Raw genomic sequence first — 25,641 nt, 5'->3', positions numbered from 1 at the left:
GCGAGCCCACCGAGGTGACAAAGAAGAATGGCTACGAGTAGCAACATTTCTATTCTAGGCTCGGTCGGGAAAATTGAATCTTCTTCTTTTCGCTTCGCCTTGATGGATCCGGATCCTTGGCCGGAAATACCCATGTTCGACGCCTCTCTGTACAACATCGGCTACACACCATCGAGGCGAGGAGGCTCTGCCGTGCTTTATTGAAGAGCAGTGCTATTTTTACTTTATAATGATTCACAAAAAACCACTTAGGTCGCCTATTTGACAAAGCGCCGCAATGCCGGTACGACTAGCCATGCGCTCCCGGTCATTCCGCTGCTTATTACAGATTGCTTCAGCGGACCCCATGCCATTCGTGTACAGGCCGGCCGCCAATGTCCGTTCAGCCCTGACAATCACTCCGTAGTGCCAAAGTAGTTAGTCGCCCAGTGCCGCGGCTCTATTCAGCAGCTTCACAAAAAGATTAAACACATGTTTGCTTCAGCTACTGTGGACTGAAACTAGACGGCTTTGTACAGGACTTTGCTTTATGTAAAGCTCGGGAAATTGTTTGCAAATTTTCTAGTAAAGAAGAAGAAGAAACCCCCTTGGGGCGTCTCAAGCCCTTATTACGCAATTAACTCTGACGATCCTCAACCAGCCGCAGACATGGTCATCGACCACATGCTGCCAACCACCACACGGGAGCCAAAGAATCACTTCCAGAACAGAAGTTACTTGACGAGACTGAGGATAATTATCATGGCTATGATGATGGAATTTTTATTCTCGACACTCGAACTGTGTCTGGGACGCATCAATATCTGCTACATTGGCTAAACCGTCCTTTGGGTGCCTGAAGTGGCATCTCACGCCTTGAGAATCTTGACCAGCTCCGCAACAATGGCCTCTCCTGCTTCCACAGTGCCTGTGCTCCCGCCCATGTCCTTTGTCCTCAGCCCGCCGTCGATGGCGGCGCGGACCGCGTCCTCGACAACCTTGGCCTCGTGGGCGAGATTCAGCGAGTACCGGAACATCATGGCGACGGAGAGGATGGTGCCGATGGGGTTGACGATTCCCTTGCCTGAAATGTCCGGTGCGCTGCCGTGGATCGGCTCGCAGATGGAAGGCACTGCGGTGCCCGGCAGCCCGCAGAGACTCGCGCTCGGCAGGAGTCCTATGCTTCCAGAGATGGCGCTCGCCTCGTCGCTGAGAATATCGCCTTTTAAAAAAAATGGTTAGCCAAAAAAATCGCCCTGTCGAGGTGCAACACGAGGGATGTTACTCACCTGCCAAGTTGGGCGCTATTATGACGCCGTTCAGCTGCGTCGGGTTCTTGACCATGATCATGGCCGCGCTGTCGATGAGCTGATGCTCGACCTTGAGCTCCGGAAACTCGTTCTTGAAGACCTCGTCCACCACCTGGCGCCAGAGCCTGCTCGTCGCCAGCACGTTGGCCTTGTCCAGCGAGATGACGCGCGAGTCGCCCCTGGTCTTGGCCAGGTGGCCGCCGAGCCGCGCGATGCGCTCGACCTCTGGTTTCGTGTAGACGGTCGTGTCAAACGCATCGACGCCGTCGTACTCTTTTCGCTCGCCAAAGTACAGGCCCGAGGTCAGCTCGCGGACCAGCATGATGTCGGTGCCGCGGCAGACGGACGCCTTGAGCGGCGAGGACTCGACGAGGGCGTCCGAGGCGAAGAAGCAGGGGCGGAGGTTGCCGTAGGCGCACATCTCGCTGCGCAGCCGCAGGAGGCCCTGCTCCGGGCGGACGGCGCCGGTGCCCCATTCGGGGCCGCCGATGGCGCCGAGGAGCACCGCGTGCGCGGCCTTGGCGGCGGCGAGGGCCTCGTCCGTGAGGGGGGTGCCGGTCTGGTCGATGGAGCACTGGGGAGAGCAACGCCAAGGTTAGCAAGCGACTTCTCTCGTGGATGTCATTCAGCCTGTGTAGTCTGCTGTCGGGGGACGACTTACCCCTCCGAGCAGGTGGTCCTGCAGATTGAATTTGCCAGCAGTCGGGCTCAGCTCCTCGACCGTCTTGATAACCTGTGTCCTGCGTCAGACGGGCTCAGCTGCCGATCGCAAATACCAGACTCATACCTTGATTGCCTCGGCAATAACCTGTCAATTTGACCAAAAGTCAGCCTCTCTCCGTCCAGAGTCAAGGGTGGGAAAGCTCGGGCGTCGTTTGTTACCTCTGGGCCGCAGTGGTCGCCCGCAAAAACAACAATGTTGTGTTCCGCCATGATTGCAATACTTGTCCGACGGAGTTTGTCCAGAGAATGGTCGGTCTTGTGTGACGAAGCACGAGAATGAGTCCAAGACGAGGGTATATGTCAGAGCAAAGTTGGGGACAGCTTGTTCCTCCGAAACGGAAATGCTTTCGTTGGCAGCGCAGCTCACCCCCGCCCCTCTACCGAGTTGGAGGAGAACACCCCGCCGCCTGCCGAGATCGGAGAGGAAGCTTTATGAGGCCTTGCGCATGAGTTACTGGTAGGCCAGAATGTCCTGCCGACCCGCAAATCTAAAGTCAATTGTAGTTAAATCGTGGCTCAAATTTGAACCTGGCAGCTGCTTATTTATTGCTCGTCAATCAAACAAGGAAATGTTGCTCGCTATAGAATCGATATTTCTCCTATGAAACTGAGGATTTACACGTGCCGCGCACCCACAAGTGGTAGCGCGTGAATTGTTTCTATGGCTTGGAATTATTATGGTCTGATGCATTAATTTAGCAAAAAAAATCAAGCGGGGTTGCACAAGGTACTTTCTTGCGCAATCTGGGTGGGCTAGGTACCTTTTGATCCACAGTTGGTTTTGATGTCGAGTGCAAGCAATCAGCGATCGGCACACCTTGTAAACGAGAAATGGCCAGACTCATCATACGGGCTTTGGGGACTACTAATTAAATGCGCCTCTTCCTAAATAGTACAGGTGGTGGAATATTGTATGCCGTTTTTGGGTCTTGGCTCTTGATTGTTGTACCAGAGCTTGATGTTCATGTTGGACAGTGCAGCATGGCGGACCGAGCTGGTGAGCTGCCGTCATGGCTGTGGGATGGGATGCATGTAGATACTTCCTAGAACAGAGCAGGCCTAGGATAAAAACATGTTTGTTTCTTCTACAGAGACAAACTTACAGGCATGTCTTTATCAAAACGTGGAATGACTTCTCGAAAAAAATTGTGTCACCGTGTTGATCTTGATAGCGGCAACCCAACTGACGGTAATACCCTACATCTAAGCCAATGGCTATGACGCTCGTCTTTGGCAAGCATCTTGAACGCCTTGTATTATCTGTTAGAGTTCATACATGATTAGTAAGAATTCAGTGTAACAATTCTTTCCACAGTAAGGCGGGGTTTTGACATTCAGGCTTGGCAGTAAACTTATTGATTGCAGGGTCGTCTTGCCGGCATTTTCACCACAAAACCCCATCGCTCGTTTTAAATGGTTGCACACACGTCACTTCTACCACAGTCTAGTTGAGGTTCAAACAAGTTCAATTGTACTTGATTGAGTGCGTTATATACCTATATATATATAAAAGAGACATTTATTCTCAGTTTGTCCTTGTCGTTCTTGTCATCATATTCCTAGCCGGTCGTTGTGCAGAAACAGAATGCCATGTCCCAAAAAGCAGTATATGCCAACAATTAGCAAGAAAAAAACACTTCTCCAAGAACAAAAAAAGTCAAATAAAAACAACTCAAAGGTCTAATATCGTCTTTTTATCAAGATATCAAGAAAGAAATCGCCTTCGTCAGACAGAAAGAAAAGAAAAGTATCCGTTGTAGGCCGTGGTTGACTAAGTCTATATGCAAAGTGTTGTTGCCATGTGCAGTATAAGTGTAATATATATGTATAATCAAAGTGAGTGTTCATGTGTCGAGTCGTTTGTATACTGTGCTGTGATATGTCGTCATCATTGTAAGTTTTATACACCGTTTTCCTTGTCTCGGACCTCAGGTGCAATCAGAGACTTTTCCCACTCGTCCATAAGATTGTTGGCGGTGCGTTTGATGTTGCTCGGCGACAGGCGGTTGACCATGCTGGGCAGCAGCTCGTCGAGCTTTGTGTTGCGCACACCGTTTTCCTGCGACCCACGCTTCGCTTTCACAGGCGTAGTAGTAGTAGACTCTTCGGCTTTTTCTGGAATGGCCTCAATCTCGTCCAAACTGCCGTTGTGCATCGTGGAGCCGCTCCACCGGCTTGACTTGACAGACGATGGCGATTCCCAATTTGCCCAGTCATTGTCCTCGAGCGTTTCAAAGCCCAGCGGCGTCCATGAAAACTGCTTGCCCTTTCCGCTCGCTTTTGTCTTTTCAGGCATGGAAATAACATCATCAGCCTTGCTGCCGAGTACAGGTCCTTGCTTGACCGCGTCAAGCGACGAATTAACTCTGGATCTCGTGGCTGCGGACGACTTGCGATCGTGACCTGTGGGTGTAGCGTCGCGATCGCGTGCAGATGTACTGAGCGTTCTCGTGTGCAGCGCAGTAGAGTGCCGGTGCGTAGCTGTAGCCGGCCCGGTAATCGGTTCGTCGCCAACTGTGATTTGTCGAATGTCCTCCACAAAGGCGCGCAAGCCGAGCTTAAAGTCCTCGACAAGTGGGAACACAACCGACGGCTGTGGTTGGCTGCGTGGTTGCCATGTCGCCCGCTTTGACAGCGCTGAAGGCTGTCCTAGTGGTGGCGCCATCCGTTCATGCAGAGGCTGAACCATGGCACTATCGATGCTGACCCTATCCTCGTGAAGGTTGAAGGGTGCATCAGACCTAGCGGGCGATAGAAGCGACAGCGTGCGCGTGTGGCCTCCTCGCATGACTTTTCTGCGGCCTTGTGTAGGCGTAGAGGGAGAATTTTGTTGCGACTGTAGCCAGAGCTTCTTACGATCCTGGTCGACGCTCTGTCTTGTCGGAGACGCCGTGGCATCGGGTGTCGGGCACCGCTGAGGGGAGGCGAGGGACCGGGATTGAATCTCGGCGGCACGCTTCTGCATGGACTCCTTCGATGTCCATTGCCCCTTGAGAGAGGTCAGATCGGCCTCGGCACGTGCCAGTTCTTCGCGGAGCTCCAGCACCTTTCTCTCTTGCGCGGCGATTGCTATTATAAAATCGTTCGCGTCTTCGAGAGCGGGGAGCACGGGTGTCTGTGCCGGTGTAGGTGGTTTTGACGAGAGTGTTGCGGGCGGCCCCGCGGATGAGGGCGGGCGGATGGGCTCAACCCTAGATGCGGGTGCAATGGGCAGTGTTAGTGAGAGCCTGTTGGCTTGTCTCGAACCAGAAGAGGCCATTGAGTGCGCGCGGGCATGTGTAAATCGCCTGCCTGGGGGGAGATCGCTAAAGGGTCGTGGCGGCGGCGGCATGGACTCTGCGCTCATGTCCTTTCGGACCGTCCCTGATAATTGTTGTTGTCGTGAAATTTCGTCATCCTTGACCTGCGCCAGCGCAGAGTCAGGGGCAGGGGAAAACGTGGTGGATATGGCCATGATCGAAGTAGGTGAAAGCGGATTGTCGTAGGGCGTCCGGTCAGCAGCCGAGGAACGACGCCGAATTTCTTGATTAGAAGCCATCTCGAGGCGTTGTTGCAGAAGATGTAGCTTGGAAGACGAAGAGCGGCGACGGTGGTGGTGGTAATCAGCAGTGTGTGGGAGGGAGGCGGGCCCGGCGGCACCTGTCCTGCGGAGCCCCAGGCGGGCAGGGGCACGGTTGGATCTGGCGATGTGCGGCCTGCGGTGACGAGTATGTATCAGATGGCGATGGTCATGGATGATGTGAAGGGAGCAGTTGGCGACGGCGATGCGTAGGTGGAAGCCCGTCATGAGGTTTCGGTGGTGGGCAAGAAGAAGAGAAGGAAGGCGGGCTGCCCATAGTATGGTTTCGGGAGCCGATGAGGGTGGTGTGAAGCAGCGCGAGAGATTGGCGTCGGTGGCTGTGGTGGTGGGTGGTCCGGCGCTACTATCAGCTCTTCTCTTCGTCGCTGCCACTGGCTGGATGTCTACTACGTAGTGTTGTTTTCGTTGCCCCTAGCTGGGGTTAATCTTGAACCCTTGAATTATCGCCTTGTTTCGGCTAGACAGGGGTGGTTCGATGGCTTGCTTGCTTCTCGACTCCTTCGGTAGGTAGCGGTGACGGTGTGATTGTACTGGAGGTAGCGCTCGGTTGATGATAGCAGACGTAAATCAAAACAAGATTGAAAAAAGGTTATTCGCTGGCAAGACAGGTGGACGGGACCGAAATAATAGCGGCCGATCGTAGTCGTCGGGACGGATGCGGGGGGCAAAGCGAGAGTCGTGGAAAAAGCAAAATGACCGTAATGAATGTAGGGCGAGTCGTAGTTGGATGACGAGGCGACGTTTTGGCGAGGCCAAGTGTTTAATGTATGGTGTTTCTCGCGACTTGGTTTGTTGTCTTTGAAATGTCTCAGGCATGCGTGGCGTGGTGTCGGTCAGGACTGAAGGAGAGACACACGCAGGCTGGGAGAGGAAAGGGAAAGAGTAGACGAGGCCGCGAGACCTGGGCCTTTTGTTGATATCGAGGATGAGGGGTCCTGTGACGCATCTGGATGGATCTGAGGCATGGGCAGTTGCTTCTACCAGTGTTTATACGTAATGGAGGGGAGCGAGGCATTGGCATGCATCTCGAGTTGAGTGCCGGCTGTTTGGAGGTCTGCCGCGAACCGTTTCAGCGGATGCGGCCGCTGTACTGTAAAACGTCATGCCGTCTTGCCAGCACTGGGCTGCTGGCTGAGGTGTGCCTTGAAAGTGCTTGAAATGGCCCGCTCCAGGTCTGTTTGCCCGGTCAACCAGCGGATCGCCAGTGGATCGTCTTTCTATTTTCAGCGGCCTCAGTGGCAGCCACCGCGTCTTTTAGTGGAGGCCGTGCCTGGGCTAGCGCTGCAAAGCCCCAATGCTTGGCTGCCGTCCCCTGGAGCTAGGCCTGTTTTGCTGCCAACGCCTCTTGGTGCCCACCCCCGCTCACCTGCCCGCCCGCTTTAGTGGCCTCGAGCCCGCTGAAGTCAGGGCACATCCTTGGCTTTGTCGGATGATGAGGCCACCATAGTGCGGCAGCCATGATCATCACCAGATGAGCCGACTACTGGGTAGGCTCTATTTATCGCACCCAACCAACCAGGTTCTTGCTCTTGAATGCGTGCTAGCGACCTCTGAATCTTATGAAGATAGTATGCGGAGTGACGCGCTGATCACAAAAGGGACAACTGTTTGTACAGAGGCTCGGTTCAACGAGACCACCTTTGAATGGTCAAAGCCAGTAATCACCCCGACATAACATGGCAAGCAAGATCCTCTGAAAGTGACAGGCACAGGCCTACTATCCAACAGCTAAAACGCTAACCTGTAATAGAGGACGAGGCACGCAATGTACAGAAATGAAACCCCAACGCCATTGCCGACACGTACTCAGTAGAAAACTTTTGGCTCCTTCATCTCTCCTCCTGCCATCTCCACAGTGATGTTTGAATCAGCAATGCTCTCCTCGCGGTGGGCAACCACTATAATCGTGCATCCTCGGAAATACTCCTTCATCATTTCCCGTACAATTTGGTCTCGCCAGCGGTCCACGCCGCCAGTCGCTTCATCTACAAGCAAAAGGTTGCTGCCTGTCAGACGGCGGCGCACAACAGCTCGCGCAATGCACAGCAGCTGCATTTCTCCGTGCGAGTAACCGACGTCTTCCAAAGATGAATTCAAGCCGCCCTTGCTCTCCACCTTGTCCCATATCCGTAGCCGCACCAGTGTCTCTCTGGCTATCCTGTCTTTCGTCACCGCGTCGGCCTTCTTCTCATCGTCCCCTTCGACAGCTTCACCACCCCAGCTAACATCAAAAGGCAGTAAGTTATCTCGAACTGTTCCGTCTAGTTCAACTTGTTCCTGGGAAATTGTAACAATCTTCGCTCGGAGCTCATCGCGGGGAGCAGTCGTGAGGTTCACACCGTCGATAACAATTGAGCCTTGGTAGTCAAGAAATCCTAGCAGTGAATAAAGAAGTGAAGACTTTCCACTGCCAGTGCGGCCCGTAATTCCAACCTTTTGACCGGACTGTATGGTAATCGATACGTTTTGCAAGACGTAGGGTTCATCTTCTCTGTCTCGGTAACGAGCTGACACATTCCTCAACTGTACTTCACCTCTAGATGGCCAGTCTTCAGGAAGACTGGACCTACCTTGGTCAGACTCGATGGGTGTCCCCGTGATGAAGGAACGAATTCGAGATAGTGCACCGATCGCCATCTCTAATGACGTCCACTGAAGTACAAGCTCGTTAAGGGTGTTGCCGACAACGACAATGGACAAAAATGCGACGCCTGCTGAGTTTGCGGATCGTCCATGCTTGACGAATATCGATAGTAGAGTAAGAACTATCGCCATGGCAGCTGCAACCAAGTCCGTGGAAAGGCCCAGTACCTGCTGTGCAGAGTACAATAAGTAGACCGGCTTTTGGGACTGATCTAGCAGAAGCAGGGCACGAGCTAACATCTGTTCTTTCCACCCAAAACCCCGAATGTAGACCAGGCCATCAGATGTTTCTCGTACTGCAGTGACAAGAGGAGCCTGTGACTCAAGCTCGAGATGCCTGAGCTGTCGTGAGGTGCGAAGATAGTATCGTTGGATGAAGAACAGCGCGAGGAGGATGATGGGAATCAGGAGTGTCATATATGTAGCTCCTGACAAAATGATTCCCACTTTGACAACTGCGCCAACTCCGTAGTAAAACGTGTTATGCAAAGCAGGTGGCACACGTTTTGTCAGTATATCCATGTCCAAGCTGAATTTATTCAGGATGGAGCCTGAGTCGGTCATGCTCAAAAAGCCGAGGGTCGATACCATGACGGTTTTGGCAAGTTTTTCGTGGAGGCTGAGTGCTGAACGTGGGCACATATTGTTAAACAAAAATAAGATCCCCACGAAGCAGAATATGCCGCATACAATTGGCAAAAGTGCGTATCCGATGAAATAGAGCCTATTGCCTGGTGCCTTATCCACCCAGATCTTCAAGTAGATCCGGGGAAAACCATCCAATACTCCATGTATGGTAATGAGACAGAGCCAAGTTACAAAAATGGCAGGCCCGACTTCACGCAGCCAAAATAGGTACAGGGTCTTGTCGCCCCGTTGCCGCTTTTTATCCTCGACTGGTTGTGCAGCTGGCTGCGTAACATTTTCTTTCGGCTGCACCGTCGCCTTTTTGTCGGCAGCCTCGGCTTTCTCATCGAGAGCGGCCTCGTGACGCAATAAATTCAGAATCTGAGAGCGAAATGCCTTACTTCCTTGTCCAGCTTGGTAGGAAAAATCGCCATTTCCATCTAGGTAAATGAGATTATCAGCAATGTCCAGACATTCTGGCAAGTAGCTGGCAACTACCACAGCTGTTCCTGACTGTCGGAAGAGACCATTTTCACCACACAGATTGAAAAGTATGGCATTGGCGGTCGTTCGGTCCAATGCGTTGAACGAGTCGTCAAGCAGGACCAACTTGGCGCGACAGTAAGCAGCTCTCGCGATACTGATTCGCTGGCGTTGTCCGCCACTCAGGGCCACACCATCGCTGCCGACCACGTAGTTGACGCCGCCCGGAAGTTGGGCGATATCTTGGAGAAGATTGCACGCAGTCAGAATCGTTCTAAACCACACTTCATCATACTTGCAAGTTCCAATAATACATTCCAGAATCGAGACATTGGGTAGCCAGGTCGATTGTCCCACCAATGCTATGGCAATGTCATCAACATAGAGGATGCCCTTTGAGATTTCAACTTCGCCAAGTATGGAATTTATGAAGCTTGTCTTTCCAGAACTTGTTGGGCCAAAAAGCGCCGTCATTGAGCCGGGCAGAAGTGTGAAGTTGATATTTTTAAGAATAGGCGCATCATTACCCAATATAGTCAGGCTAACGCCGTCGAACTGAACTATAGCAAGTGATCGTCGCACCGCTTTCTCTGTCGTTTCTGAGAACCCGTGCTGGTGAGCTGACTGTTCCGCTCCGACCTCATTCGGAACGTGATTTTGAAGTACACGGGGATCTCGATGCTCCTCGTGACAGAGAAACTCCCTGATCCGTTCAAAGCATCCCAAGGTAGTCAATGCGGCTGGATAAAAGCGGAAAAGCGCCGCAAGAGGGGTCTGAACAAGCGCCACAATAGCGAGAGTAGGGTAGATAATTGAGGGGTATATGACGTCTCCAAGAGCGCCCCAGAACAGGGCTGCTGCGACCAGAATAGTTGGACACAGAAGGTCCGCCAAGGTAGCCGAGCAGATCATTCCAGACTGAATAGCTCGGTAACTTCTAGATGCCTCAATTTCATGAGCTCGAAGATACTGAACAAACTCAGTAGTTTTGGGGCCAAGACCAAGCATCTTGATGGCGGGGAGCTGGGACAAGACTCGAGAAGTTTTTGTCACCCTAGTTTGGATGCTCTCGTTCCATTTCCTTTGCGCCGCCCTCATATAGTTGCCACACACAATGCCGATAAAAGTGGCAAATATTAGTGGGAAGACGATAACGAAACTAGACTGCTGAACGAATCTTGTAAGTAAAAACATTCCTAGACCCGTCTCAAGAAAGGTGAAAGGAATTTCCACGCAAGAGGGTAGCCCATCAGCGATGCCATCAAAATCAGCACTCATCAGAGTAATAATGGCATTTTTCCTGGCGTCCGACAGTTTAAGCTTCATGTTCTTATCCAAGAGGAGTGAAAGAAGGCCACCTCGGACACGGGTAAGTAGTCGAATAGTCATGTGCTTAGATACGGCGCGGCAAAGTGCAGCGCCAGCGAATGTCAGAGTGATGGCGCCGATGAGACCGCCGCTTTCATCAACTCCAATGCTCTCATCTGCAATCGCTTCAACAACTTTTTGCATGGAAAAAGGTTGAGAGAATGTGAGGCCGGTAAGGATTAGACGGGGAATCAAGATTGCACAGAGGGCCCCTTTCCACTCCCAGCAACAAGCCAGGAATAGCGAATGCCGCCTGGGCTGGTTGGAAGTTTTCCATCGCTTCGATAAGCCCGCGAATAATCGGGCAGAAGAGAATTCAATCCCGATGCTTACAAGACCCTCTATCTTTAAAATGCCATGGTATCCGAGTTGGAACATGGGACCTAAAAGAAGAAGAAAGTCCTACACCAAAAGCCGCTCGTTGGTTCGCCGGTGGAAGCCTCACGAACTTCTGGATCGATAATGAGGTGCTGTTTGGGAATCTCCTCGACGATGAGAAGGGCCAGGCGTGTGGCAGCCATGGCGGCTGTGATGCCGCCCAGCGGAGCGAGGTCTCTCAGGAAGTAGGACCGGCTTTCGGCGGCATCTAGAAGCAGACATAGCCCCAGGTAGAGGGCGAGGAAGGCTGAAGATCTGATAGCATGCCGGTGTTCTATATACAGGACTGCACAAAGTCCCAGGGAAGCAGCCAGGTCGAGGGAACTAGCCGCTGATGTGGTCTCGGTGCGGTAATGCTTGTGGGTCAATCGAAGCACCATGCTGGCAAGCTGCAAGCCGACAAGTACGGCAGCAACGGCCTAGAAACATCGATCAAGTTAGGCTGGAGAACTGCAGACCGCCGGAATAGATGGGAGCACTCACAAGCTTGATCCATAGCAGTAGGCTGTCACGGATATATACAGGTTGACAGCGGTAGTACAAGTAGGTAGCCGCTCCAAAAAACAAAAAAGAGGACGAGGGAAGAATTTCAAACATGGTTTCCTCGAACTTCAAGCTGAAATCAATGATCTGGAAGGCTGGCGGCCACCAGTAACTGTCTGTTGGTAGCGACATTGTGGTCTCTCGCGCCAGTGCTGGCGGCAGCGGTGGTCAGCTTGACGAGCGACGACACGCGCGGACTTGCGCAGCGATGTGAGTGACAACAAGGTGTGGAAGAGATATAGCAGATCCAATGAGCAAGTAAGTGTTCACAAATCCAGTCGCCGTGTCGAAGCAGCCGACGCGTGGATAAAAACACAAGGACAGCAGAGGGCGATGTGGCTGGCAAATTGGTTGGTTGGGTGCTGGCACATCGTTGGCGCCAGCTGGGGGAGAGCGGGTGGCGGGTCACGACACCGATACGGAGCCAGCGGCGACTGGTCACGAAATCCGTGGTTCCCTCCAAGCACCTCCCTAAAAGAGCACAAAGCAGGCTCCAATTTCTCCACCAGCCAGGTCAATGTCGCGGGCGGGGCAGGAGGACAATCGGCTGGCAATGGGCAGTGGGCAGTGGGCAGAAGCAGGGTGGCCGGATGGTTGGACGGATGGCGGAGGTGGTGGTGCTCGGGGCTGTCGGCGTGCAGATTTGATGGCGCTAGGCTGACGCCCGCTAAGGCCCGCTAATGCCAGGTAGGGTCAAATAGCGCTAGATCGGGGGACCAATGGCCGCTTCCCGAAGGCATATGCCACTGGGGCTGTCGAGGATGGAGGGCGCTCTGGACTTTTGACGGGAAGCAAGGAGCGTTGCAGTGGGGGTCTGCCTCAAGCGTGGACGCATGGGTTCATTGGGGCCAACTCAGAGCTGCCCCGGAGCCCAGACAATGCGCTGCGGTCCTGCGGAAGCCGTGTGCTCGCTGGCTCACCCAACTCTCTCGAACATGTGCCTGCCTTCATCAGGTGGGCAGCTGGACAGTACGTTTTCTCGAGCGCCGTCGCGCTGAGTGCTGGCCACGACCCTTTTTTACGGGGGCCTTGCCATTTGCCGAAACCTGACAGCTCTGCGCCTAGCAATGCAATGCATGTGCGCTCTCGGGACGAGTCCCGGGCGGAGAGGACATGTCTTGCTGCTCCTTGATAGTTGCATGTACAAGCCTGTATGTACCGGAAAGCTCTGCACTTGCGTTTCGATGTCAGCAAAGGGGGGATACTGCAGGCGGCTGGAGGGTGCCACGGTTCGACTTCCGTTACCCCTCCGTCAGGTTGAACAGGATCAGTTCAGACTGCGTGTAATTAGAATGTTTTCATCGCGTGGCGGCTATGTTTTACGAGAGAGAAAGCCTATGTGAATGCCCATTCTATTTGTAGCTAGTGTAAAATCCCACACATTGTTCAGCAAGCAATTGGACTCTTGACTCGCAACCCGGCCCAGGAAATCGAAGGAGAATCATGTGCTGGGAATTCCCTGTGCCTATCTGGCGTTTACAGTGGGAGGTTCGACGGCCCAAGCCTGGCCACCATCTAGCGAGCGTCAGGATTAGTGTTTAGGTGACGCCGCGGGTACTTGTCTTACTAGGACGGGGAGCGCTAAGCACTGATGGGCTAGCAGCCATCATGCACAGGATTGCCAGTTTCAAACTCATTGTTTCGGGTGGACGGCTCTTCTTGTGGCAACGGTGTTGGAAGGAGAGAGTTTCCTGTAGCAACACTACCGGGGCAACATGGCTGGCAAGTATTTCGCAGTATGCAATGTGGTAGCCAGGACATTGCATGCTGAGTAATTAATAACTAACGTTACTTGATGGGCGAGCGGGGGACCACAAACTGGCTGATGTGGACGGTGGTGCCGGGCGATAGTACGCAATAGGTATCTCGGCCGAGATGTTAGCCCAGAATGTTTACGTATAACAAGAGTACGCCACGCATGCACAGCCTAGGACGTGTTTGAGTTTATGCCCACCACCTTTTCGAGCGTGCCGCCAGGTCACTGTGGCTGGCAAGGGAGAAGACAAATCTTTCCTCTTCGAAATGTTTATTCTGATTTCATGGTTCAGCTTCCGTCGGTCGAAATCGTCGCTTGTGTTCTGGGAAGGAGACGGAGGATACAGTTCTGCAACTAGCCTAAAGCAGGAGGATGAGGCCCGCTTGCCTTGCTTGCAAAGGATCCCGCCCGCGGTCAAGAGACCCGTCAGCGTGTATGGTGACACTGGTGTGGGATTGCATGTTGGGCGGTTCGGGGGACATGAAATGGGGACAGTTGCTTCCTCTCATGGAGCACTCCATCACTTCGCAGGTGGCGGATGTCAGCCTGCCAGGCAGGTCTCACTAATACGTACTCGAATGCCCTCGAACTTCTGTCGAAACTTGGCAAATGGGTGAGCTGACAGCAAATATTTTTGGCAACATTGCCGCGGGTGTTTGCTGGTTGATCGCGCTCGGTCAGCAGCCGAGGGCAGACGCGGAGGGCGCGAATCTCGCTGCCACCATGGCCTGCCCTCTCAAATTCACTTAGCAGCGCGGCTTCCCAGCTCACTAGTATATTGAGAGCATATCGTCAAAGTTTTGAAAGGTGCATCAATAATAATATCCGACAATCAGGTACGAGCATTTTGTGCCCGTTGATGGGTGTACGATTCGACGTAGTTACAGCTTCAATTTGTGGTAGGGTTCTTCTGTTGGTGGCGCAGAATCTAGCAAAGTGTACCCCTCATCTTCTATCCCCCGAACAACGGAATACTTTTGCTCCGTCCAGGTTACAGGCTGCCATTTGCCATGCTACCCACCAGTGATCACCCATAAGCAGCATGCTAATCAAGCGTTGAATGTACAGATTTTATGGAATCTGCCACCCACTAGTTAGATCAACGTGTGCTCCGATACATGCGATGCTGTGTGACAGCCCTGAATAGCAAGTGTAATAGTACAAGTCCCCATTCCGTCCTCTGTACAGAAACCATGTCTCAAGAAACCCGTTTCTGCTGCCAGCTAGGATGTCAAGGCAAGTTCAGTGGAGCAACAAAGCTCTCGAGTCAATTGTGCATACCTACCAAGCTTGCTCAGTTCGAAGCAGAACTGAAAAGTTCATCATCTACCCCGTGTTAGTGCCCAGTATAAATTTCTGGATTGCTCTGCGTAGCTGCACGGGCGACAAGCATCAAAGAGAGGGACACATGCTTGTACATATCGCCAGCTACTGGTATGTGCTTACGCCGTTGTCAGCGGGAGACGAGCTTTCGCGCCAAAGCCCGATTTAGTTTCCTCTAGAGTCCGCTCTACCGACTTCAAGGTTTAGGTTCTAGTTGCTCATAAGCGATATCCGCGCCAGAAAGACTCTTCGAGTTCAATTCCCACGTAGAAGTAGGACTGAATTTATGAGGCTGGCGTAGGTATAGCTGTAATCCGGTCGCCCTAGCAGACGCACCACAGTGGAAGAGGCAAGGCCCATAACGACTAGCTCAAATGACACCGCGAATCGCCCTAGGATAGGCTCGGCGCAGGTCAGGTGTCCCCCCTGCCGCCTGGCAGATTACAGAAATGTCGACAGAGGCAACCAGCTGCACTCAAACCTGAAGCGAGTACCGTCAAAAATACAACGGGAATTCCCCTAGGTCCTGATTTCCTCAATAAAGACGCGTCTGATAACATACTTGCGAAGCTAACCATCATTTGAAACGGCGCAAACTAATTTGCCCCAATCCAGCCGTTGCGCCCGGCGCACCCCATTCTCACGATGGCTAGTTCTGCATCTGCATCAGACGTGCTTCTGTATTTTGATCACGGACGAGGTATGCTTCCCGAGAAACCGCTTTGTGCCAGAAAGAAATTAGTCACTGACCGTTAGCCAATACTGCAGTGGAAAGAGTAAAGCTGAAGCGAACTTATCCAAGCTTCCTCGACGGAGAGGATCTCGCTGAGCGCAACAATACTGGCGGACCGCGCCATGTTCCAGGAATCCACGTGGCCATCAATTTCGAGCGTCACCCCAACATCCAATTTTCACACGGTTTTGGCATGTGGAAGCAGGAGCGCTTGAGCTCTCCCGAGCTCGCTATGCTCCGGCTCATGAATGACCTCACAGAGGAGGAAAATTGGCAGGCCGACGTTTTCAGTTTCCCTGCCATGAGAAGATGGAAGGTGTTAGCCCTTTCTAGCTATTTTACCGACCACGAACTATGGGACTGGTGCCTCTTTGAGCTGATGGAGAAAGCAAAAGTGTACACCTCTTCAAAGCGGATCTTTGTTTTGGACTCTGCATCTCGCGTCTGCAAATCAGATCGGCTGAGAGATACGCATCTATTCAAACAGCTGACTACAAATACCGGAAAGCGTTCCATATCTCCTTGGCTGTATCCATTTATCTATGCGGGATCGCCTATTCGAGCAGATGGCCGGGCCATCGATCTGGAGAATGTCACGAGCAGTATCGGCGGTGGGATCATCCCACCACGACCTTTTTGGGACGCTGACCACTGGAGTGGCGAAATGCAATACTACTCCAAAAAATCAGAATGGATTGCAGCAGATGTCAGATTCACAGGAGAGGGCAACTCGGTGAAGTTTTTGTCACCAATCAACAACCTGCACCCTCTCCGACACAAGCCCTTGTACTCCGCTATAGAGAATTTGATAGCCGAGTCGATTCCAGAGTGGAATCAGGTCTTACTTTACAAATCGCTTCAAAGAAACGGGTCGCGAATCAAGTCGCCAGACAGACGCTGCAACGCGTGTATTGGTACCACCAGTGGCTCTTGCTCCTGTGCTGTTGAATTCAACAAGTTTTCAGAATGGATACAAGGCACTCTTGGCACTGGAACCGAGGAACCCCCTGAGAACTCAGATTGGAGTCCTGCGCTGGCCTTGAATGGAGAATACGCAAATGTGAAACGGCTTTACGACAGTGTGTCCCTAAGTCAGGGGTTTAAAGACAAAGGGTTGCAGGTTCACGTGGAGTTGGCGAATCTGGAAACTGGTTCGGACAGATCTACTCCAGCTGAAGACTCATGGCGCTTTGAATGGGGTCTCAATGGCAATCGCAACGAACGCATCGTCGCTACCACTCTGGTGTGCCTGCGCCAAGAAAATTTGAAAGATAATTCTGGGAAAATCTTCTTTCGTTCCGAAATAAAAAAGAAGAGTCGGACGGGAGAGGCTGTTGTGGGGAGAGTACAACCTAGCACTTCTGCCCCTTCACCAGTGTCTGGATACTCCCTTTCGCCGCATTTTCAGGAGCTGGGGAGCGTCAGCCTACCTGAGGGACGGGTGGTGACGTTTCCAAATACCCTTCAGCACAAGTTGCGAATGGATCTTCAAGACGGGTCAAAACGTGGTCGACTGCAGTTCCTTGCTATACATCTCGTAGACCCCCACTACCGTGTCTGCTCAACACGGCATGTGCCACCGCAGAGCGTGTCGTGGTGGTGGGAAGCCGCTAGACTCGGTTTTCTCTGTTGGCAGCACAAAATTCCCCTCGAAATTAAGATGCTCTTTGTCGATTTTGCCATCGGCGAAGGCTGCGGGCACTCTATACAGCAGGGAGAAGAAGCTGAGGAGCCCGGGCAAGCGCCGAATGGCGACTCTAATGGCGGATCGAATAATCGCGTACGTTTCGCGCGTGACAACTCGCCCGAGCAAGTTCAAGAAGAGAAGCCGATCCGAATCGAGGCGGCGACAAAGATGAGACAAAAGGCTCTAGACGAGCACAGCACCATCATTCGGGCACTTAACCACTTGCGAATATATGGTGTACCGAGTCGGCTTCGCCCCTGGTATAGACATAAATCCTCCAGCTCCATACCTTTGGACCACGCCGAGCCAGAGGAGTCGGGTCTCATCGCTGTCAACTCTGTAGTCAACGGTACTGGGGATCTGGTTTGGGCTCCGGGAGAGGGAGAAGAAGATGATGTTGAGTCTGACGACGAGGAACCAAATGGCGCGGCAACTGGTGGTCCAGCGCAGAATGGCCCAACGCAAAATGCCCCGACTCCAGTCGGCCAAGCACAAGCCATACAGGCCTCAAACAGCCAGGCGCAAAACTTCCAGCCACAGCATTCCCATGTACAGACCAACCTGACAGCGAATCTTCAGGTACCAATGCCCCAGGCACAAATTGCCCAGGACCAAAATGACCAAGACCAGACCAGTGAGGAGCAGTCTGACCATGATGACCAAGACCAGTCTGAAATTGAAGACAACGCTCAAAAACAGATCTCCGATCAATTGTACACTGAACAATTGCGCGCCGCACAATTGAATTTGAACGCACAGCCAGGAGAAGAAACACATGACAGGGGCAGTCCGCTTCCATCGCCAAGCGAACTCCCTGAGCGGCTGGTGAATGGAGCGCCCGCAGAGACTGAGACGAGAGCCAGGAAGCGACATCCTGTGGGTGACCGACATCGAACTTCTACGAAAAGTAGGCGACGCAAGTGAAATACTAGTGGCTACTTACTGCCGACATGGTCCGAAGCTTTCGTAGGACAGAATAGGAGCACAGGACTCGACACGATGTTTTAGCACGATGCTTCCGCTGTCTTGATCAAGTCTAGCACTACTTTATGCTTGTTCCAAGTGCAATCACGTCAGGTGCATTTCCAAGAAATGCCACGCTTAGCATTCAATCTGCCAAGAAGAATTAATCTTGCAAAAGAAAAAGAGAATAAAACCGAGGTCTACACACGTTGGCAGCTGCACAGTGCGGAGAACGTGCACTCTGACGTGCAACTCATAATATGCGTATCCGTAAATCCCACTTAAAAAGGAGGATTCCTGTTTAATACAATGTACTGGTATGTGCGGTAGGTATGCCGGTTCTTGATGTCAACGCAGTACCTAGCCGATTGAGGAAATGTTGCCACTGTCCCAACCGTCGCGCGCATTGGTGGTCTCGACCGTGGGAACTTTTGTAGCCTCTCTCCAGACCCCTGCTACGGCAATGCGAGGAAATCATTAGACTGCATTAGCCCTCAGTGTGTGTTGGACGGTGATGCCTCCATGCCCTCGTAGGCCCGGTCCGCTCGCCAGCGCCGAGCCTGCATCAGTCAACCTGCACAAGGCGCCAGCCAATAGCGAGCGGTAGAGATGCGCCGACGAGTACAAGGTGCATCAACCTAGCGAATAGCGGAGCGAAAATCTCCACAAGCGCGAGCAGAAAGCGTTCTGGTGTCAGAACTTTTACTTGCGGACGTGGGTGACTCGACTAACACAGGGTCACATCAATGCTAGCAATGTCTTGACCCAACACCGCCACGCTGACGAGCGGCGGCATGAATAGCGCGAGCGGGTAGCTTCGAGCTAAGAAATCTAGAAGAAGTAAATTGATGAAAGAAAAGGCCTAATGCTGCGTACTGCCACATTCATGTGCACGGGTGACCTTCGTGCTCGTTTGGAAAGACGGCGATACCAGTGACAACCGCGCTTACACTCCTCCGTTGGACGACTGAGACAGAGCAGCCACACCCTGTGTCGCTGAGCAGAGTCGTAGAGGCCTATGATCTACGGCAGTAAGCCCTGGGAAGCAAGCAAGTACATCGAACAACCATGAGAAAAAAAACAGTCCCCAGTGTGTCACGACGCGAGCCACCAGCCGCTTCGCCACCCAGCACAGCGTGAACGGGATGTTACAGATGCCAATCACACTGGATCGTGGCTTTGACGTCTCGTCAGTACTGAACTTATTGAAACTACTTGTTGACCATGTGGGACAGGACCGGAGAAGCACCTACCAATCTTTGAATGAAATCGGGACCATCTAAGTGTGACATCGCAAAAATACCGCAGAGCAGCAGAGAGAAGTTATTGCGAAATAGGAAGCGCAGGAAGACAAAATGAATAGCGTATAAAAAAATTGCTCTAGTGAAACTATGTTTAGTGAAAGACTTCAGGTGCCCCCATCTCGCCATCCGACATCCGCGCCACAACATGCGAGTCTGCGATACTCTCCTCACGATGGGCTACCACAACGATTGTGCACCCTCGGAAGTACTCCTCTATTAGCTGCCGTACAGTTTGGTCGCGCCAACGGTCTAGGTTACCCGTCGCCTCGTCTACTAGGAGCAGCTTGCTGCCGGTTAGCCGACGACGCACCACAGCCCGCGCGATGCATAGTAGCTGCATCTCGCCGTGAGAGTAGCCAACGTCTTCTAGCTTAGCATCCAGCCCATCTATACCAAGCTTATCCCAAATATATAAGCGTACTAGCGTCTCTCGAGCAATCATATCTTTTCTCTTAGCTTCCTCGTCTTTCTCGTCGAACTTAGCCGCCGCACCACCCCACGACTTGTCGAACGGAAGCAGATTGTCTCGAATTGAGCCATCTAGCACAACTTGGTCCTGGGATATAGTGATGATTCGAGCTCGCAGCTCGTCATGCGGGGCTGTGGCGAGGTCGATGCCGTCAATCATGATCTTGCCGTCATAGTCAAGAAAACCAAGCAATGCGTACAGAAACGATGATTTACCACTACCTGTTCGACCCATCAGCCCAAACCTTTGCCCTGGCGAGATCTTGACAGAAACGTTTCGTAAAACAGGGTCTTGCGCGGTTTCGTCGGCCCTATAGCGAGCAGTGACATTCTGGAGCTCGATCTCACCGCTGAAAGGCCACTCCTTGGGCAGTTCCGTTGTGCCATCGTCGGACTCAGTTGGTGTATTTTCAAGGAATTCATTCATTCTTTTCAGAGATCCGATCGCAGTTTCTAGATTGGTCCAGGCCATGATGGACTCATTGAAACACCCACCTAGGACCACAATCGCCAGGAATGAAAGGCCAGCGGAGTTAGCGGTAGCACCACTCTTGACATAGAGTGTGAGTATCGCTAATACAAGGCCAATGAAAGTAGCCAGAATATCTGACACAAGACCAAGAAACTGCTGTGCGCAGAATAGCAGGTATATCGGCCTCTGCGACTCATCTAATAGATGGAAGCTGCGCTCTAAGATAGGTGCTTGCCACCCATAAGCGCGGGTATAAATCAGACCGTCAGATGCTTCCCGTATAGCGCTAACAAGGGGAGCCTGTGCTTCAAGATCTAGACGCCGGAGCTGACGCGATGTCCGAAGATAATATCGCTGGACGTAGAAAAGTACCAATATCAGAGCCGGGACAAGTATAGACATATACGATGCGCCCGATAGGGCGATTCCAACTTGAACTATAGCCCCAACAGTATAATAGAACGTATTATGTAATGCTGTTGGCACTTTCTTGGTCAGAATGTCCATATCGACACTGAATCTGCTTAGAAGATATCCAGAATCTGCCACGCCGAGAAAGCCAAGGGTCGAGCGCATAACAACGTCTGAAAGCCTCTTATGCAAACTCAGCGAGTTGCGAGGACAAACAGCGTTAAAAAGGATCCATAAGCTTGCAGCGCCAATCAAGGCACAGACGAAGGGAAGCAGAGCGTAGCCGATAAAATAGAGCCTATTGCTTGGCCCATCCTGGATCCAATATTTGAGGTAGATTCTGGGAAGGCCGTCTGCGGTACCGGTGAGCGAAATAAAAAAGAGCCAGACGAGTAAGATGCCTGTGCCTGTGTGGTTCACCCAAAATCGGTAGAGACCCCAATCGCCTTTCTGCGGTGTCTTCTCATCCACGTGCTGCACACCTGGAAGCGGATCGGCGACGATCGACGACCTCTGGCAAGCGACTTGAGCTTGCTTTTGCTCATGCTCTTCGGAACTGGATACTTCTTGGCGCAGTAGCTTCCGAACCCGCGATTTGAAGTGTTGGCTCACCCGTCCCCGCTCATGAGACACATTGCCATTTCCATCCAGAAAAATGAAGCGGTCCGCAACATCTATGCATTCTGGCAAATAACTCGCGAAAATAACAGTGGAGCGGAATTGTCTGAAGAGGCCATCTTTTCCGCAAAGATTGTGTAGAATTGCCGTGGCCGTAGGGCGGTCCAGTGCGCTGAAAGGATCGTCTAGGACAACCAGTTCCATGCCAGAATAGGCCGATCTCGCAAGGCCGATCCTTTGACGCTGGCCGCCACTCAATGTGATTCCGCCACTGCCGATGATGTGGTCCGCTCCTTTGGGGAATTTGTTCAAGTCCTCCGTGAGCAGGCAGGCCCGTGCGACTGCGTTAAACCGTACCTCGTCGTACGCACAAGCCCCGACAACACAGTCGCGGACTGAGACGTTTGGCAACCATGGCGTCTGGTCAACTAATGCTATGGCGACATTATTGACGTAAAGAATGCCTTCTGACACTGCAACCTCGCCAAGTATGCTGTGTATAAATGTCGTCTTTCCGGAGCCCGTTTGTCCAAATACTGCATTTATTGATCCTGGCTCAATTGAAATATTGATGTCGTTGAGGATAGTCTCGTCTGAGTCACAAGCAGACAGAGAGACGCCATCAAAATGAATGATGCGGCTCGAATCACGTTCAATTCTCTTAGTTTTCAGCACGGGAGGACCCCCAGCTCTTGGCCATTCTCTCGTGACCTCCTGAGGCTGATCGCTCACTAGAACTCGTGGATCCTCGTGTTCGTCTTGGCATAGAAACTCCTGTATTCTCTGAAAACACCCCAACATAGCCATACTTAGTGGGTAAGCCCTGAAGAGCCTCACCAATGGAGTCTGAATGAGTGCGACTATGGCCAGAGCTGGGTACATGACCTCAGGAACTAATTTGTCACCCAAAAAGCCCCAAAACAGGGCCGCTGCAACCACAATAGTCGGAATCAGGAGATCGGTCAGCGTTGCAGAGCCGACTACGCCAACCTGGAGTCTTCGAAAGGCGAGGGATGTTTTTATCTCGACGACGCGAAGATGTTGCATATATTCCATAGTTTTTGGCCCAAGCCCAAGCATCCTGATGGCAGGAAGCTGTGATAGAATCTGTGATGTTTTCATCACTCTGTCTTCGATTTTCTCGTTCCACCTCTTATTCGCCCTTGTCAAGTAGCTCCCAAGGATGATACCACTTAGTGTTGCAAAGAAGAGCGGAAAGACGATAATAAAGCTTGACTGCTTGACAAATTTAGTCAAGAAGTACATACCTAGACCTGACTCGATAAAAGCAAACGGAATGTCAAAGCAGAGTGAGAGTCCTTCACTAATGCCTTCAAAGTCGGCCGTCATAAGAGTGATAATGGCGTTCTTTTTGGCATCACGTACTCTCAGCTTCTGGCTTTTGTCCATCATCAGAGAGACTAATGCGCCACGGAAGAAAGTAAGGAGACGATACTGCATCTGCGTCGCGATAGCTTTGGCCACTGCAGCTCCACCAAATGTCAACAAAACAGAGCCGACGAGGGAGCCATTTGTTTGACCATAGTCGTCGTTCTTGCCGAGTGCCGCAATTATCCTCTGCATAGTAAAGGGCTGTGCGAAAATAAGGCCGCTCACAAGCAACCGTGGAAATGAGGCGCCAAGAATTGCGCCGAGAAAGGCCCAGCAACACGCAGTGAATAAAGAGTTGGGCGATTTCCGTTTGTTCGCCCTCCAACCTTTCGACAATTTGGCATGCAATCGCTTTGATGAGAACTCGATGCCAATATTAGGGAGATTGTTCATGTGTAGGGTGCCTCGAGTCCCGATTCGAAAGACAGGAGCCAAGTACCAAAAGAACAATCTGCTCCAGATCCCACTGGTCGCTTCACCCTTGGAGACTTTACGGATATCTGCATCCAGAAGCTGCTTTTCCTTGGAAATTTCTTCGAGGACGAGGATCACAAAATGAACAGTAGCTGTAGCAGCAGAAATTCCGCCGAGAGCTGTGAGGCCTCTGATGAAGTAGGATCTGCATTGTGTACCTTCGAGAAGAGTAGTCAGGCCAAGATAAAGCCCAACAAAGGCGGACGATCGTATTGCATGCCTGTGTTCGAGGTAGACGAGGACGAGAAGGCCAAGGGCGGCGATGAGATCTAATGAGGCAGCGGCTGGGGTTGTATCTTTTCGGAACTCGGGATAGGTAGATCGCAATGCCAGGCTCGAAGCTTCCAGACAGATGAGAGTCGCAGCGGTGAACTGCGAAGCAGAGCCGGATTAGTTCCTGGCAGCGAGCGGACGACGAGGGTTGGCTACTTACTAGTTTAAGCCACAGCAGCGCACTGTGGCGGACATAGATGGGCTGCTGGAGATGTACAGGCTTATAGCAGACCCGAAGAATATGAAAAAAGAGGAAGGCACTATCTCTAGAATGCTTTCCTCAAACTTCAAGCTGAAATCAAAAACGGGAAAGGTTGATGGCCAGAATGAGCTATCCATGGGTAACGCCATTCTGAATTGTTGCTACAGCCTCGTCGGAGGCTGCTGTGACTGGTAGCTAAGCGCCGAAATGTGAAGAAAAGAACGATGAGTATTCTCGGGAGGCGGAAACAGAGAGCAAAATGGGAAGACGAGTACTGCTTAATCAGAGACTAGACAAGATTGACGCTTTGTTGCTGGCAGATGGCGATTACTCTCATTCGCACACGCAGCGACAGCACTCTGCTCCAGGAAAATTGATTTCGCTCACGCATTATCGCCCAGGATAGGCAGGTCGACAATCTTGCTAGTTTGCAACCCTCCCACCTCCTCTGTGGGGATCAGTTGGCATCGAGGCAGCTTCTCCGCACCACTGTTGCAAGTTGGCCTTGGTCGGCTAGTAAAAGACTGCGATGGCTCAGGATGTACTGATACTTTGTAGTGACTCCTCACCACAGCGGGACGCGAATGATTTTGGCGGTGGCGCGTGGGCCGGCGCCCGCTACGGTTTACTAGTTAGTGTTGGGTCTATGCCCATAATTGAGGGCCAATTGACGTCGCCGGCTGCCGAAACTGACCACATCTGGGCGTGAAGCCCGCGCGGAGGTAGTTTGGCTTTGGAGGCTGGGGTGGTAGCATTACGCATATTTAAGGAAGTTCTTCCGAGAGGAGGGAGAGGGCAATAGAAACCACGCGCTTTATAACAAGCAAGCAGTCGGGACAGTGGGAGAAATGTCATTCCTCAACAACGGTCCCCTCCTCAACGTCTGAACAGAAGCAAAAGAGCAGCAACTAAACAACATGGCAATGCCGACCGGCGGAAGCCGTGAGGCTGGATGCAGTAGCACAGTACTAGGGCGTCAACTGTAGATTCGTCGTGTTGGGCCGTGGCTTTCTTTCGAGACTGATGCATGTGACGCAGATAGTCGCCCCCAGCTTGGGTGGCTTGATGTGAACCCCCGGGCACCGAACCGTTATAACTCAGCACCCACTTATCAGGGCGAGCTGCGGGATGGATGGGTGGAGTAAACTTGGAGCATGATTTTGTCAATAGACCTCGTTCGAATGCAGACGCAGCTCACCAGCCCCGGCCCAGACTTACTGAGTAGTCGAAATCTATACGACGCTCGAGGGACTTTTGTCAAGACAGTTTGAACATTTAATCACTGGGATACATGTTGCCATACGCCAGCATCAAGTGTGCTTGTGCTGGTGGAGGAGTTGGTAGCTGCCCATCAACTTGCTCAAGGACCAGCGCTAATTAAACTCGGACTCGTGCAGTCCTGTCGCTAATGAGAGACGAAGTAGACGAAATGGAGGGAGCATCGCACCTGTTGCACGAGAACTCAAAGCTCTCATCAACAACCCACTTTGAGCATTTCATACATCAGTTTTGAAGTGGCAGAATTTGGAGAGGTCTTGTCGAACTTAGTTAGGAAGACAGCCCAAATACAAGTTTCCTGCCTCTCCGACTTATCGCCGTGTCAACCGCTGGGCCGTGCAAGCTGGCATCACATTGGACACCACCCACCCAGCCCATGTACGTAAGGATGTACTGGTACAAGGGAGTTTCGCGCGTCTCGGCGGGCCAGAAAAACCTGGCCACGGGTGATTCAGGCCGTCCCCCCGCCCCAGCCAGGCCTTGAGCTATCACTGGTAGTTACATTACTAGCAAGCCCTATGGCCCCCACTGCCAGATCAATTGGCAGCACGACTTGCCTGCCTCTGGCCCGAGCGAGACCTGGCCATGAGCTAGGTCAAGAGATGTTGCATCGATAGCCAGTGCTTTGTGTGAAAATAGCCACCTGACTCGGG

General features: G+C 52.2%; 6 protein-coding genes across 6 annotated transcripts; 1 reads left to right on the top strand and 5 right to left on the bottom strand.

Moving 5' to 3' along the window:
- Positions 1 to 848: 848 nt before the first annotated feature.
- Positions 849 to 2,222, bottom strand: LMH87_002445 (uncharacterized protein; the record flags this gene model as incomplete). The annotated part of the gene is made up of 5 exons (XM_056193904.1): positions 849 to 1,201; positions 1,269 to 1,863; positions 1,951 to 2,022; positions 2,077 to 2,097; positions 2,172 to 2,222. The coding sequence occupies 5 exons, from the start codon at positions 2,220 to 2,222 to the stop codon at positions 849 to 851; spliced, it is 1,092 nt and encodes a 363-aa protein (XP_056050894.1).
- Positions 2,223 to 3,912: 1,690 nt separating this feature from the next.
- LMH87_002444 (uncharacterized protein) lies at positions 3,913 to 5,466 on the bottom strand (the record flags this gene model as incomplete). Its single annotated transcript, XM_056193903.1, has 1 exon — positions 3,913 to 5,466. The coding sequence occupies one exon, from the start codon at positions 5,464 to 5,466 to the stop codon at positions 3,913 to 3,915; it is 1,554 nt and encodes a 517-aa protein (XP_056050893.1).
- Positions 5,467 to 7,398: 1,932 nt separating this feature from the next.
- Positions 7,399 to 11,766, bottom strand: LMH87_002443 (uncharacterized protein; the record flags this gene model as incomplete). Its single annotated transcript, XM_056193902.1, has 3 exons — positions 7,399 to 10,847; positions 11,120 to 11,510; positions 11,575 to 11,766. 3 exons carry the CDS (start codon positions 11,764 to 11,766, stop codon positions 7,399 to 7,401), a joined length of 4,032 nt encoding a protein of 1,343 aa, XP_056050892.1.
- Positions 11,767 to 13,099: 1,333 nt separating this feature from the next.
- On the bottom strand, positions 13,100 to 14,034 carry LMH87_002442 (uncharacterized protein; the record flags this gene model as incomplete). Its single annotated transcript, XM_056193899.1, has 5 exons — positions 13,100 to 13,149; positions 13,202 to 13,401; positions 13,454 to 13,499; positions 13,589 to 13,621; positions 13,965 to 14,034. The coding sequence occupies 5 exons, from the start codon at positions 14,032 to 14,034 to the stop codon at positions 13,100 to 13,102; spliced, it is 399 nt and encodes a 132-aa protein (XP_056050891.1).
- A 1,324-nt stretch (positions 14,035 to 15,358) lies between these two features.
- Positions 15,359 to 17,771, top strand: LMH87_002441 (uncharacterized protein; the record flags this gene model as incomplete). Its single annotated transcript, XM_056193898.1, has 3 exons — positions 15,359 to 15,413; positions 15,482 to 17,712; positions 17,769 to 17,771. The coding sequence occupies 3 exons, from the start codon at positions 15,359 to 15,361 to the stop codon at positions 17,769 to 17,771; spliced, it is 2,289 nt and encodes a 762-aa protein (XP_056050890.1).
- Positions 17,772 to 19,491: 1,720 nt separating this feature from the next.
- On the bottom strand, positions 19,492 to 25,210 carry LMH87_002440 (uncharacterized protein; the record flags this gene model as incomplete). Its single annotated transcript, XM_056193897.1, has 7 exons — positions 19,492 to 22,152; positions 22,207 to 23,607; positions 23,669 to 23,690; positions 24,819 to 24,856; positions 24,929 to 24,961; positions 25,100 to 25,109; positions 25,158 to 25,210. 7 exons carry the CDS (start codon positions 25,208 to 25,210, stop codon positions 19,492 to 19,494), a joined length of 4,218 nt encoding a protein of 1,405 aa, XP_056050889.1.
- Positions 25,211 to 25,641: the final 431 nt, after the last annotated feature.

This window comes from Akanthomyces muscarius, chromosome 3 (genome assembly GCF_028009165.1).
Source record: "Akanthomyces muscarius strain Ve6 chromosome 3, whole genome shotgun sequence".
Taxonomy (NCBI): domain Eukaryota; kingdom Fungi; phylum Ascomycota; class Sordariomycetes; order Hypocreales; family Cordycipitaceae; genus Akanthomyces; species Akanthomyces muscarius.
This window is presented reverse-complemented; position numbering and strand designations above follow the sequence as displayed.